General features: G+C 36.9%; 1 protein-coding gene across 9 annotated transcripts in view; it reads left to right on the top strand.

Moving 5' to 3' along the window:
- The window catches only part of LOC129763359 (hemicentin-2), a 459,584-nt gene that overhangs the window by 358,370 nt on the left and 87,644 nt on the right, over window positions 1-13,570 (top strand). For all 9 annotated transcript variants that reach the window (XM_055762336.1, XM_055762341.1, XM_055762332.1 and 6 more), the window contains one exon: window positions 8,293-8,429. In XM_055762336.1, coding sequence (XP_055618311.1) covers window positions 8,293-8,429 — 137 coding nt within the window. The remainder of the gene's footprint in view (window positions 1-8,292; window positions 8,430-13,570) is intronic.

Raw genomic sequence — 13,570 nt, 5'->3', positions numbered from 1 at the left:
AGAGTTCATTCCTCTCTATTCGCAACTAAGTCTCCTCCCCATCTTGAAGTATTCACATAGCATGTGTATATCATCTTAGTGCTGCTTTGAAATGATAGTAACAAGTTTTCATTTGTTTTTTTTCGGTTATACCCATACTCTCATTTATTTCACCAAAACACTATTCTACCAAAATTCGAGATCTTCTCAATAAATGATAAACATGTTCATGTAGAGCAGGAGTTCTCAAACTGTTTTGGGCAATAGACCCCTTTTCCAGAATTAAGTGATATCTCAGACCCCTATTGCCGAATTTTTTAAATTAAAATTTATCTCTTGTTCTAGTTTTATTCATACAAAATTCTTACTAATTTAAAGACTTCGCGGTTGGTTAACCCTTTATAAGTCCGTGACAACTGTACCTAAAGCCACCTAAAGAAATTTGTTTTTCTCCGCACTTGGAATATTATTTCAATATTTTGCTTAACCAAAGACTTCTGAACGTATCTGGCAATACTCAAATTTATTTAGGGCTTCTAAAAATGTACGATATTAATTTGAGAGTAATTTTTATGTAAAAACCGCGGTAATTGAGCGCCGACAAAAAATTCTGTTTTAATTCGTTGAACATGCAACAAGTTGATAAGATTTTTACTGTAAGTGTCCTATTTAGGATCTTCTGTGTAAGTTCATGCAGTTTCTTCAATAAAAAAAGTGTATTCGATGAAAAATTCATTTTTTGTATTTTTTTTGTAAGTCTGTACAAAAAACAAAAAAAAATCGCTCCACTAGAAATATTGTTTTAATTTTTGTATAACCGAAGGCGCAATAAAATGAGCTTACAAGGCAGCGCAAACAATGTTTTTGGGGTTAATGGGCAGTGACAACTATATTGTCACCATTTTTTTCAACTGTTTAATGTGTTCTTCCTCATGTCAGGATTATGTTCTCTGAATTTCGAGTCGATTCCTTGCCTAGTTTCCACGTCCTTATAAAGGGTTAAGCGAGTAAACTTGACATCATTTTCTCATCGAAATTCAACAAAATAAATAGATTTAAAATTTTATAAATATTATTCAAATTGTAAATATGTTAATACAAATTACCCAAAAATACTGGAGAACAAAAAATAAAAAAATCGCACGGTGATGATAAAAAAATATTAAAAAACAGTGCTTTCTTCCTATTTCTACTGATGATATTTCTTGAATTAAGGTAGTAAAGGAGTGTATTAAGATTCAACAAATTTCAGAACGCACATACCAAATGCACTTGCCAAATTTTTTATCTTGTATGAAGTTATACGCGCTCCGCTACTCTTTCGTATTAATCTTGCCGACAACAATCTTTGTGTTTGTGCCCTAGGATACCACGACATCACGCACGTTGTTTGTCGTGTGAGGTTTATCTTGTCACCAGATCGAATTTAGAAAACTCCCTTCGGACCCGAGGAAGGCAGCCCAAGGTGCCGGTGAGAGATGTGTTGGCTCGGTTGGACCTTTATTACATGTTCCAATTATATGTTTTCCTCGAAGCTATCGATCTTCGTGTGTAATTGTCCCTATATCCTATATCCTTTTCTTCCTCTGTGAGTAATAGGTCCCCTTGCTATAAACAGTAGATTAAGTTGAAATATAAATGCATTATAAATATACGAATAGATTTAGGAATTGAGTGTGATCATCAACATTGTTACTAACTCTTTATATTCCATCATTTTCCTGAAAAAATATGCGACCCTTCTAAATTCGAGTAGACCGCGAGTAATCGGTTTTCTACATTACTAACCTCAGATTTAAGAAAATTGTATGTATAGTTATAAAAATATACTTGAGAATTCCGCTCCTTAAAACTTATGTAACTGAGCCTGTAAAAATAAACGAACTAATAAAAAAATCTTATGCGCGCTCATCTATGTGTTGAGTTTTTGAATAGTACAACAATAATACTTTCTGCTAGAAATCAAGTTAGATCACGTAACACAACTTATACTGTATCTTGGAAGTTTCATTCAAGAACTTGTGTTAATTAATGAGGGTCAATTTTCAGACCTCGTCGACCCCCAAAATCAATTTCCATTCATGTAGACCCCTGAGAACCCAATATCGACCCAAAGGGGCCCTTTTTTTTTTATTTCTGTATTATAGTGACTTTCAACACATTTGGCTGGTTCGTCACTTTTTTACCTTCCATTTCGGAAGAATGTCGGGAGTGAGAATTGAACTCGTGACCTTTAGCGTGAGAGGTATGGATGTTACCGCTACGCCAGATCGCCTCCTAAAAAGGGGCCCTTGATGTAGAGTAACGATTTGAAGAAACATGGGAGGTCCTGAAAATATGAGGAAAATCTATGGGTATCGATTTTACTTTGATTTCCCCTACTTAAATTTTACTCCTTCTCCTTTTTTCTATTTATAAACATGTCAATCGCGAGCACACAAAAGGATACGAGTAGAACAGAAGTTTTCCATGAAGTCTCTATGCGAAAAAATCATCTATTTCAGGATCTCTGAGAAATAGAAAGTTGACGCCTTTGACAAAAGTCCACATTTTAACGTTATCTTAAACTTTTCTTTAAACACTGACTATCTTGACTGGATTTACGGAACAAACAAAAATAAAACGTGAAAAAGTTGTTAGAAAAACTTTATTCCTGAAAAGTGGCCTGCTTCCGACGTATGGAAGACTTGTTAGTTATTGTATGGGTTATTCATATATATTTTTTTGATATTGAGAATTAGAAAAGATATTTTTAAGAAAAATGGATTTTAATTTGAGAAAAAAGTTCTCAGTTTAAATTTTTTATATCGTTTTATTTTTTTTTCATATAATCTAATAAAATTCAATTCTCTAATTCTCTAATAATTTAGTATTTGTAGGACGTAAATGTAAATATGAAGTTAGTAAGTAAATGTAACATTTTGTAGAAATTAAATGAGTTTTTTTTCAGGCAAATGAAACAGATTCTTCTTTTCAACGAATGTTTTCAATGGTAAAGGTTTTTCGAATAAAAAGTACAGATGAAAAAGATTTTCACTAGACCTCATACCAGGACGGCATTTATTCGCGTTTTGTAATATATTGTTTTTAAGCCGATTATGTAGACTATACTTTTACACAGGGTTGCCAACTATAATTTTCAAAAATCAGGAAGAATGAACATAAAAATCAGGAAGAAATCAGGATACCTTATATTAGGTTGTCCGGAAAGTTCGTGCCGTTTTATTTACTATAGTTTCACTATTAAAGTTTATTCTACTTTGAATCTCACGACCAAATGTTAAATGAAATCCTAATATACAGTGATAGACATTCGTTTAGCCGCACGTGGAAAAAACTAAACTTGAAACACTTACAAAACAACAAGGAATGTTCTTTTTATCGGGATACTTATTTGCTGTAGTGGTAGTATGTTTAAGTAAATATTATTAAAATGACGCGCGTCATAGATGTGCAACGTAAGAAGTTGGTCAGATTAGTGATCTACGTAGAATTTAAAGGAATGGCGAAAGGTATTCCATTGACGGAAGAGGGGCGGAAAATAATAAAGATATTCAGTGAACAAGAGAGAACTTTATCGCTCGATCGTAACTAAAATTGGGCGATCTGAGGAAATGGGAACGATCTGAGAAATGGGAACACCAAAGTTACTTTGCGTCTTAAAGGTCGAATAAGACACGAAGCAACCGAGAAACGATGTCCTGCTCATACATTAAGGCAGAATCGGTTGTTCCAGTAACGAAGAGGTATATTGCGCGCATCTTGAACGAGTCACCAAACATAATGTGGAAGAAACTTCAAGGGAAGCCGAAACTGACCGCCATCTATAAGCAGAACCATCTCATTTTCGCCCGGCAATACATGGAATGGAAACTATAATGGAGAAATGTTGTATTTTCCGGCGAAAAAAGTTCAATTTGGATGATCCGGACTGTTACAGTTGCTATTGGTACAATTTAAGTCGACGGAATGTCGTGAGATCGAAGCGAAACTTTGGGCGCGGAAGTTTGACAGTGTAGGGAGTCGTTTCCTATCACAGCAAACTTCCCATTTGTTTCAATTTCACCCGAATGAACTTCGAAAAGTATCTTAAATTACTGAGGACGTTTTGATTGGCCATATTGAGAATAACGCTACCGAGGATATCGTTTTTTCAGCAGGATAATGCATAGATCCACGTTTCCAAGCAATCGAAGGCATGGTTTTTTGAGAAGGACATTTCGCTTCTTGAATGACCTGCTTGCAGTCGATTGCAATCCCATAGAGAACCTATGGAGAATCTTGGCCGAGATGGGCTATGCAAACGGATGACAATTTGACACTATTTCCAGCCTCAAGGCAGTAATTCAGGAGTGTTGGGCTATAATCAATATGGCAACACTTTAAAAGCTGTCTGACTCGATGTCAAAACGAGTTTTCAAAGTGATCCGAACGGACTCGAAATTTGTCGCATAAATTTTCATTTATTGAAATTTTAGGATGCGGCTAAACGAATGTCCACCCTGATTCCATATATTTCAATTACTTAGAAAACAAAAAGTGAATTTATACTTTTTTTTAGAATGAATTCGATGAAAATAAACAATAATAGTCTTTTATGAACAAAACTGTACAAATAATTGACTTATTTTATAAAATATTGAGAAAAAATAGGGTGCCGCTAAACGAATGTCTACCACTGTATTAACATAGAATTCAAAATGTCTCTTTTGAGTAATATTACGCTCTGAAACGTATTCCTCGATCAATAGAAATCGATAACACTATTTTGAGAAGCCTCAAAACATTTTTTTTATAAATCGGCTCAGTTGCACAAGGTTAAAGAAGCAAATTCTATATCTGATTTTAGTTCTAAGGCACATTTACAATTTTGCTTATTCTACGGTTGATAGGATGAAGAACCGATTACTCGCGGACGACTCGAGGCTAATAGGGTGACAATTTTTTATCAGGCAGAGAAAGGGACATACGGAGGTTTGGACATTACTGATGATTAAACACATTGGGTTGTTTCCCTCAGGCCCGAAGAGAGTTTTCCAAATTCGATCTGGCTACAAGATACATCTCGCACGACCAAACAACATGCTCGATGTCGTGGTAACCTTGACCACAAACGCTAGCATCAAAACATTTGTGCGTAGTGAATATAATTCGGGATTTCCACTCTGGAAAAGATTATTCTGTCGATCTGTAACAATCATACATATTCATAAAAAGGTTAGGTGCAGCTTAGTATCAGAATTTAATTTAATGTAAAAATGATGCTAGTGCGAACCGGATATCTATTATGACAGTTCTCATTTCCAACCAGGAAAATTTCGACAGAATCCCAGTATAATTTTGAATCATTTTCATCCTGATGAAATAATAAGTGTAAGAATCAGGAAAAATCAGGATCATTTCTGAAAAATCAGTCAAAATTGAGTGCTTGTCAGGATATCAGGAAACGTGCCAAAAAGTCTGGGAAATCCTGAAAATCAGGAAGGTTGGAAAGGAAAGGTAATTATTCAGACATTCCATGCCAAGCAATTGTCTTGTATGTATATCACTTCCACTTTGGCATGTATATGCCAGTTAGGTGCTTCATATACCAACCTAAATACGAGATTTATGAAGCTGTATTTACGCTAGTACTACGATTTAATATGTTCGTGTAGCCAAGTTTTAATATATCTCAAGGTTCCGATATATCTCTCTTATTTCAAGGTTATTTCAAGTCATAATTCACTTGAAATATGGAATTTGCAAGTCTGAAAAATTTATCGGATAAGTAAATCAAATTTATGTGTAACATCGTGTATGTGAGTTCGAATCTGGAATCTGAGTTCAATAAGATTTGTACCCGAAATTATCTGCTCAAAATCCCGTTCGCAATCACATTCAAAATACTGTAACTTATGAAATACTGCAGCCACACGACAAACAATTTGACAATAAAACATACGTTCTGGGAGATTTTGAACGACTTCCAGGACTGAGTTTTATACTGCTACTAGCTGACCCGGCAAACTTCGTCCCGCCCAAAATTTATTTTTCGTTATCACATTCACGTTTTCTTACTAAGCGCACGTTCATGGGTCCAATCGCAGAACTGTTCATTGATTCGTCTTCTAATCTACCCTATAAAATTACCTTTTACTATAAAATTCCGTTTGCGTGATTGATTCTCGAGTAATGCAGATGCATTCCAATTGCTTGATTAGTTCTCGAGTTATGCAGAAATATGTGTTTCATGTGTATGGCAGCGGTCTCCCACTATCATAAGAACCTTCCCCGACCCCAAAAACCCCTACATACCAATTTTTATGTCGATCGGTTCAGTAGTTTTCGAGTCCATAAGAATCGGACAGACAGAAAGACAGAAAGACAACATTCCATTTTTATTAAACGGTTTTATTTAGTTTGCCCTGTAATCTGTTTGTATGTTTGTATGTTTGTAACATGTTTGTCTGTAGCGCTGACCCACATTAATAGAAATTTGACCACCTTCCTGTTGACCGATTGATCTGCAATTTGGAACACACCTTTATCTCTGTAGTCATTACAAAACTGCGTATTTCATGATCTTGAAAATCCAAGATGACGGCCGCTACAAAATGGCGGATCACATATTTTCTCAAAACCTCATCAATATGGGTTCTCCAAAACCCCATCAATATGGGTATCCAATGGAAGGGCTTGACTAGTATAATACGATTATTTAGGAAAAATGCAAATCCAAGATGGCTGCCACTACAAAAATCTCTGGGTTTTCTCTGGGTTTTCTATTATTTGTATTCTTTCAAATTTCCATTTTGAATCCTATATCTTAAAATTCAAAGTCTTGAAACCTAGAAATTTTCGGTGATCTGAAATCTGGAAACTTAATCAGAACGTGAATAAAACTCAACGTATTGAGAAACTTGCGAACGTTGGTCCGATCAAATCAGAACTGGTGACTCTGATTGGAAGAAGTAGACTGACGGCTCGAGCAAACAGCTGTTGTAAGGTTCGGAATGAGAAAATGTTAAGCTTAGCATTAAAAAATATGTATTGAAAACTCTATGCTATGAAACATGAAGCGCTCCCCCTTGAGGATGGTGTTTGGGCGTGGAATTGGTTGGAACAGGCCCGCTTCCAGAGGGCTGCCAAATGGCTGCAATTTGTGTAACCACCATCCTGCTTTTGATGAATATTTCATCTTTTCGTCCATTTCTGGTACTGCTCTGAGACAGCATTCATTCAATAACATTGAACGGTGTTTCCATTACTATCCATTCTGAGTGGAGCTTCACAACATTCTCCAACGTTGCTCGAACGTGAATCAATCCATTGTATACATTAAAAGATATATGACTTTTTTGTCACATCTCACAGTCTGTACGATGTGAGAGTCAAGGTAGAACGGAAAGCTTTTTCATTAAAGTTTTTAAATAATAATAATCTTCCTCAGAAGCTCTTTGCCGTTGAGGACGATAAAAAGAGGAGAAAAGGCTTGAGTATCGGAGATAATTGTGCACGATATGAACAGCAGTGCAGATTATTTTGCAGGGAGGAGGAGAGAATATTGAATTGTGATGATCACAGAAAATGTCGAAAATTTAATAGGCTGGCATTTTGTTTTTCAATCCTCACGTGTGATCTCACATACTTTGCATTTCAACATATTTGTGTTTTTCATTTTTCATCTTTTATTCCAAACAAACGAATATCTGTTCGGAATTTCGATACAAAAATTGCAACGCAATGTAGAAATGCGCTACCAAAATTATCTTCCGAAATTCATGAAGCGAATAAAAACAAAGTGTAATGATCGGGCAACGTAAACGCTATCTGGTAAAAAGCACATTTATATTTTCGCTTCGGGTAAAAATATTACACTCATATGAACAGTGAGCGATTGCTAATGAGCATATACATTCCTTTTCATCCTTCCGCGCGAAAATGGCTTATCCGAACGACGATGAGCTTCCAAGCCACTTTGTTTTTTTTTATGAACCTATACTCAACCGGCCTCGAGTCGATTCGGCAATGAAATATGCGAAGTGGGGAACGGTTGCGTTTAATTTAACGACAGAGCGAATAAATTCTGCAATTGCGCTCCGAGACCAATTCCATAGTAATAAAGCACTGACTGCGGAGCCCCATAGAAAGCCGTATCGCCTCTTGTGACTGCAAGCTGACCATCGTCCTGCCTGCCACCAATGTTCTCTCCTAGAGCGCACACGATAAATTAAATTTTATAATTTCACCTCCACTGGCCCAAAGCTGTAGTTTATATTAATTATTGCTTCCGTTTCCGGTGCTGCTGCCGTCAAAATTGAACCCACTCAGACGAGCCGGTGGTGTCGGTCCATCTGGCCAACGAGGACCCCAGCCGTGTTATCACCCGGGCGGAAGCGGAGAACGTTACACTGAAGTGCCGAGCCGACGCCAGACCACCGGTGACATCCTATTCCTGGTACAAGAACGTAAGTATGCCTTCGCCGTTTTCGATTCGCTGCTTCAAAGGTTTTACGTGGAATCTGTGAGCAGATTAATCCGAAACCGTAGCCCCGCCCGCGCCCGCGTCGTAGGCTTTGCGTTATTATTGCCATTATTTCGCAAGGGCCTTCTCAACGATTGGGGCACGATCCTCCATCACGGAACATTGCGCATCGCACACCAAATTAATCGCTTCATCTCTATTAAGGATGAAGTAGTAGCAGCAGCCGTGAGCCTGTGGATGGCTGCTGGCTTTCGATTGTAGCTCACGCAAGGCTTCCGGCTCGAGCGCACAATTAAATAATTAATCCTCCGTTTCGAAGAGATTAGTCGATTGTGTGAGACTAACTGCCGACCGATCCGAGAGTCCGGCCGCAATCCTTCAGTTATAATTAGTTTTATTACCGGTAGCGGAGTATAATTCATACTCTCGGAGATCGGCATTCCCTAAGCCTCGGATTAGGATAGCTGAAGCGGGGGGACAGAAGTCCTCTTGGAGCAGTTGAATAGTGAGGGGCAGCGTCAGCTTGAGCGGGAGTGGGTTAATTGTGGTATTATCGGATTTCTGGAAAGGGAACGGTCCAGCCAGAGAGGAGCAGTTAGTGGCCTCTTGTGAAACATAATGGAATGAGCGATGGCACATCGGAAATTCATACCCTCTAGCCAAGGATGTTTAGGACGGTAGTAATGAATTATAATGTTATTTTATGATTTATATTCATCATTCGGGAGGTCACTGCCGAGAAGCGGTGAGAAGTCTTATTTTTCAAGGAATTACTCATGTCGAGCCACAGCAGCAGTAGCAGTAGCAAAAGTGCTTTGCCCGGAAAACTTTTTCCGGAAAATGTCGGCGATATTTCATTCTAATGAAATTGCAAAATTGCTGCGAAAACGGGTGAAGGATGAAACATGTTTGGCAAAAAAAAAATATGTTGACAATCTATTTATCACATCGGTAATTGAGCACAGTGCGTGTGCTTATTTTCGCTATAATAAATAAAATTGACATAAAAGTATAGAGATATATTTTGAACGTATTCATACACTGCGTTTCACAACTATAGAACCACTCTTTTTTTCTGATTCTTCAGAGATATGTAAGAAGTCGGTTGAATTGAAGTATATAGTGAAAGATATAACAACTATCTTCATTTAAAAGACTGACCAGACTATCTTCATTTAAAGGACTGGCCAAGGACTGGCCAAGACTGGTCAAGCTGCGTCTTGCTGTGGTGTGTATCTCGTTCTACGCAGAGGATATTGCTCCTTTAATCTCTTTGAATCACTCATACTGCTTGTAAACTGCATCTACTATTCGTACAAAACTTGTGAAATCGAAAATTTATTTTCGGTGTCACCCCATCAATCAACTTTTTTTTTTTCTAATTAAAGGTTAAATAGGCTGAACCTGTTTATTAAGATACTAGCTGACCCGCAAACGTTGTTCTGCCAAATAAATTATTTCTGGTGAATATTTTGCTGATTGAATAAACAATAACTAATATATTGTAAGTATGTTTGAATAGTTCTAAGTTTTTGATCCATTCGTTGATGAAGATCAAAAGAATATGTGGCGATAAGAGCTGTGACATACAGAGGAATTGAGCGCTTCAGACGATGACCGCCGGCAACAATAAAAAAAATCAAATCATTCATACCATCTTATTTCAATGTGTTTCATTTACGTAACTGATGTGTTTGATGTAAAGTGTTATTATGGGAATTAGTTATGAAAATAAATAATGTAAATAAGTAAAATGTGAAAAGAAAGGCAGTAATATATTTTTGTCTTAAGGGGGTATTCTAGTGTAGAGACACGAATTTCGGACGTTTTTTCGAGCCCCGTAAAAATAAAACAAAGAATATTATTTATTTGTTCATCTATCTTTTAACAATAAAACAAAAATTGAACGGAGAAAATATATATATATAACTAGAATAGTTACAAGCCTCATCGGCTTGAGGGAGTTCAAAAAAAAGTTGTGTCATGGCGTTCACGATTCCAGCCCTTCTGGTTATCTGAGACAAAAAAAAAATCGACCAGATTCTGAATCAGGAAAGATGCCGTTATCGCATGAACCTCGGACAAGTCAAAAACAACTTTTTTGACAAAATGTAAAGCAAAATAAAAAAAAAGTATCATTTTTTTAGAGGTTCGTGCAATAGAGAGAAGCATGCCGATTGTATTCATATAAATTTGACATGAATTGGTTCAGTAGAACTTGAGATATCGTGTACGCCAGTTTGGAAAAACTAGTTTCGAGAAAAACGCTTCTGAAGTTCATTGTTATGGCCGTACCAGATTAGATACCGCTTCACTAAAATGGTTATAACTCGGTGAATAATAGGGTTTTCGATAAGTCCTTTCTAGAGTATATTCATAAAAGCCTAAAGTACAGAAATATGAAAGAATTTTTTTTTATTTTTTTCATATTTATAGACTAGAATACTGCCTTAAAGTAAAAAATGAAATAAAGAAAATGAATATTAATTTTGTTCAATTACGGCATCGTTAGTGCAAACAGGTTTTCTGAATAGATTCATGACTGTTGGGGTTTTCAAAATTGTGAAACCAATGATATGGCAGACAACTTTATTGGAGCTGATATACCGGCCAATTTGTTGGCGCATTATTCCGTCGTTGTCATTCAATCGAGAAGTAGTCACATCGATATTCTGAATTTGAAACACAGTCATATTGCTTCCCATATTCACTAACTTTCATTGGTATTTACTGCTTTTCGCCGAACAGCGGAACTCAACATTAACCCTTTGCGGTCGTTTGTCTGCTCTCAGCAACTACAGTAAGGAATCATACTGAAAACTTTATGCAACCATGTTACAGTTTACACATTTTCTAAACAAATTTTAATGTTATGAATAAACGATAACGGCGCTCGATATAAAAAAAATATTATTAGCGTGGAAAGATAAGATGTTCTCTTTCAAGGGGAATTAATTCCGACCGCAAAGGGTTAATATGAACATTGAATGTTTTCCTCAGCTGAGGCGAATATGGTACTACCCAACGATTTCCAGTGCGTCAACGTCTGCGTTACTGATATGTGTCAATGGTTGTCCGTTTCGTCGTTTTTCTATTGGCTATTCACCTACCCTTGTGATCGTGCATTCCATCTGCAAAGCAAGGTGGTAAAAAGCTTCAGATCACCGCATGGGTCATGAACCATGTTTGCAGGAACAATATTAAACACTAACCCATATTCCGGAATCCTATTGGTCGGAAAGCCGATCGGATTCCACGATTCGAACGAAATCAACTTTTGCATTCTGAAATCTGTTCGACTCAAATTCAATCGATCCATGGAAATCTGGCAACCTTGCTTTGATGAAAAATAGAAGTTCTGAAGCAATTTACTCTCTATCAGATGAGCAGACCGAAAGCAATTTAACATTGTTAACATTTGAATGAAGATTTTTATTACTTCATGTTATTTGAATACTTAGATGACATAGTCCTGACCCAAACTCAACTTTTTTTTTCTATATTCTTTAACTACGTTTCCGCTAGAAATTTATCCATTATTAAAAAAAAACACTATGAGACACAATTTTCGTATACGATTTTTACCCACGTGCAGATAGTGTGTTACATACAAAACACATTTGAAAGGGTATAGCTAATTTCCATCAGCATTTTTCGTTTCAAAAGCGTGTTTATTCCGCCCGAAAATCCGCTTCTATTTTTACAGAAATAGAACACGAAGCGCAATGTCGTTTATTTCAAATTGCCATGCATTATCACATTATCACAACTTTATTGGACTTCAGTCGAACGGATTACGGAATGAAAAATGCGATCCGTTCGAGTTATTCTGACTCGATCGTATTTCGGAATACGGGTGAGTAGTTGATCAGTAGACGGATCTGGAATTTCCGAGGCAATCACACTATCGATTTTTATAACAATGCATTGCGTTTTAGCCTAGCAATGACAAAGGCTGTCCCCCAACAGTTTATTTTTTTTATTAGGCTCATTTAGCAATTCAGCTGTAACAGAGCCGAATTCATTCAAAACAAAGGCTGTGTCGGCGTTGCTTTTGATAGCTTCTCGCAGGTGAATTTATTTGTCATCATGCTGCTTCTGTCGATTGTGTCGTAGGAATCGTAGTCGTTCGTCTTCACCTTCGCGTACATGCCGACCATGAAATGTTAGCACAGCTCACGACATCGTGGAATGACGAGCTATTTTGTTTGTATCGTCTCTAGTTATTCGAATAATTGAATCAATACACGTGTCCTCCAGCTGATAATTTATCGGGATTGATGACAATAGCGTGATTGACATTTTGCTATGCGAGTGATCTGAAGGATTTCATTAATTCATTGTGCTTATTCGATAAGGTTTTCAGTACCTCGTCGATGTCCCTAGGTTTAGACGAATTGAGGGTACTACCGTATGTATGGGTGAAGGTTCGATGAAGCGTACATAGCGCCATTTGTAAATAAATTCGTTCTGTTGGAAAATTGAGCGGCGTTTTTTTTTATTTGGATATCGTGTTTACAAAAATACTAAAATTACGAAATAAAAAATAAAAATTCGCAAATTCGACAAAATCAACAACAAAGCCAATCCATTCAGGCGTGCCTATCCCATCATTGAGCTCGCAAAAAAATCACAGGAGGGTTGTGTCCGAGACACGACCGCATAGTTGACGTAGGATTTCGTTAGGCTATCTGTTGATTTTGGATATGTTTGAAGAATTACATCGTTAAACTCTTTGATAATGATTTGGTGGTTCTGAAACGGGCCGTTTTGTTTGGTTGCTGGGTATTGTTTTTTCACTCCACCAGTGTTTACCGAGTGATGATGGCAGAAGGATGGTAAACATTCGTTGGATAGAGCGTATTAGACAAAAGATATCGAAGTGGAACAGATATGATGAAAACCGCGCTCTGTGATTCTAGACGAGATGTCTCCTGTGTTATGTATGGATGAAATAAAAAAAATGTAAGGGTTTGTATCTAGGACACGACAGCATATTTTCGACGTAGAACTACGCAATTATATTAAGTAATCCACTTGTTTAACACTTCGAATATTATTTTAGAATGCATTGAAATTTTGACGTAGGACTACGTCTTTTATTTCCATACCGGGGTGTGAAAT

Source organism: Toxorhynchites rutilus, chromosome 1 (genome assembly GCF_029784135.1).
Source record: "Toxorhynchites rutilus septentrionalis strain SRP chromosome 1, ASM2978413v1, whole genome shotgun sequence".
Taxonomy (NCBI): domain Eukaryota; kingdom Metazoa; phylum Arthropoda; class Insecta; order Diptera; family Culicidae; genus Toxorhynchites; species Toxorhynchites rutilus.
This window is presented reverse-complemented; position numbering and strand designations above follow the sequence as displayed.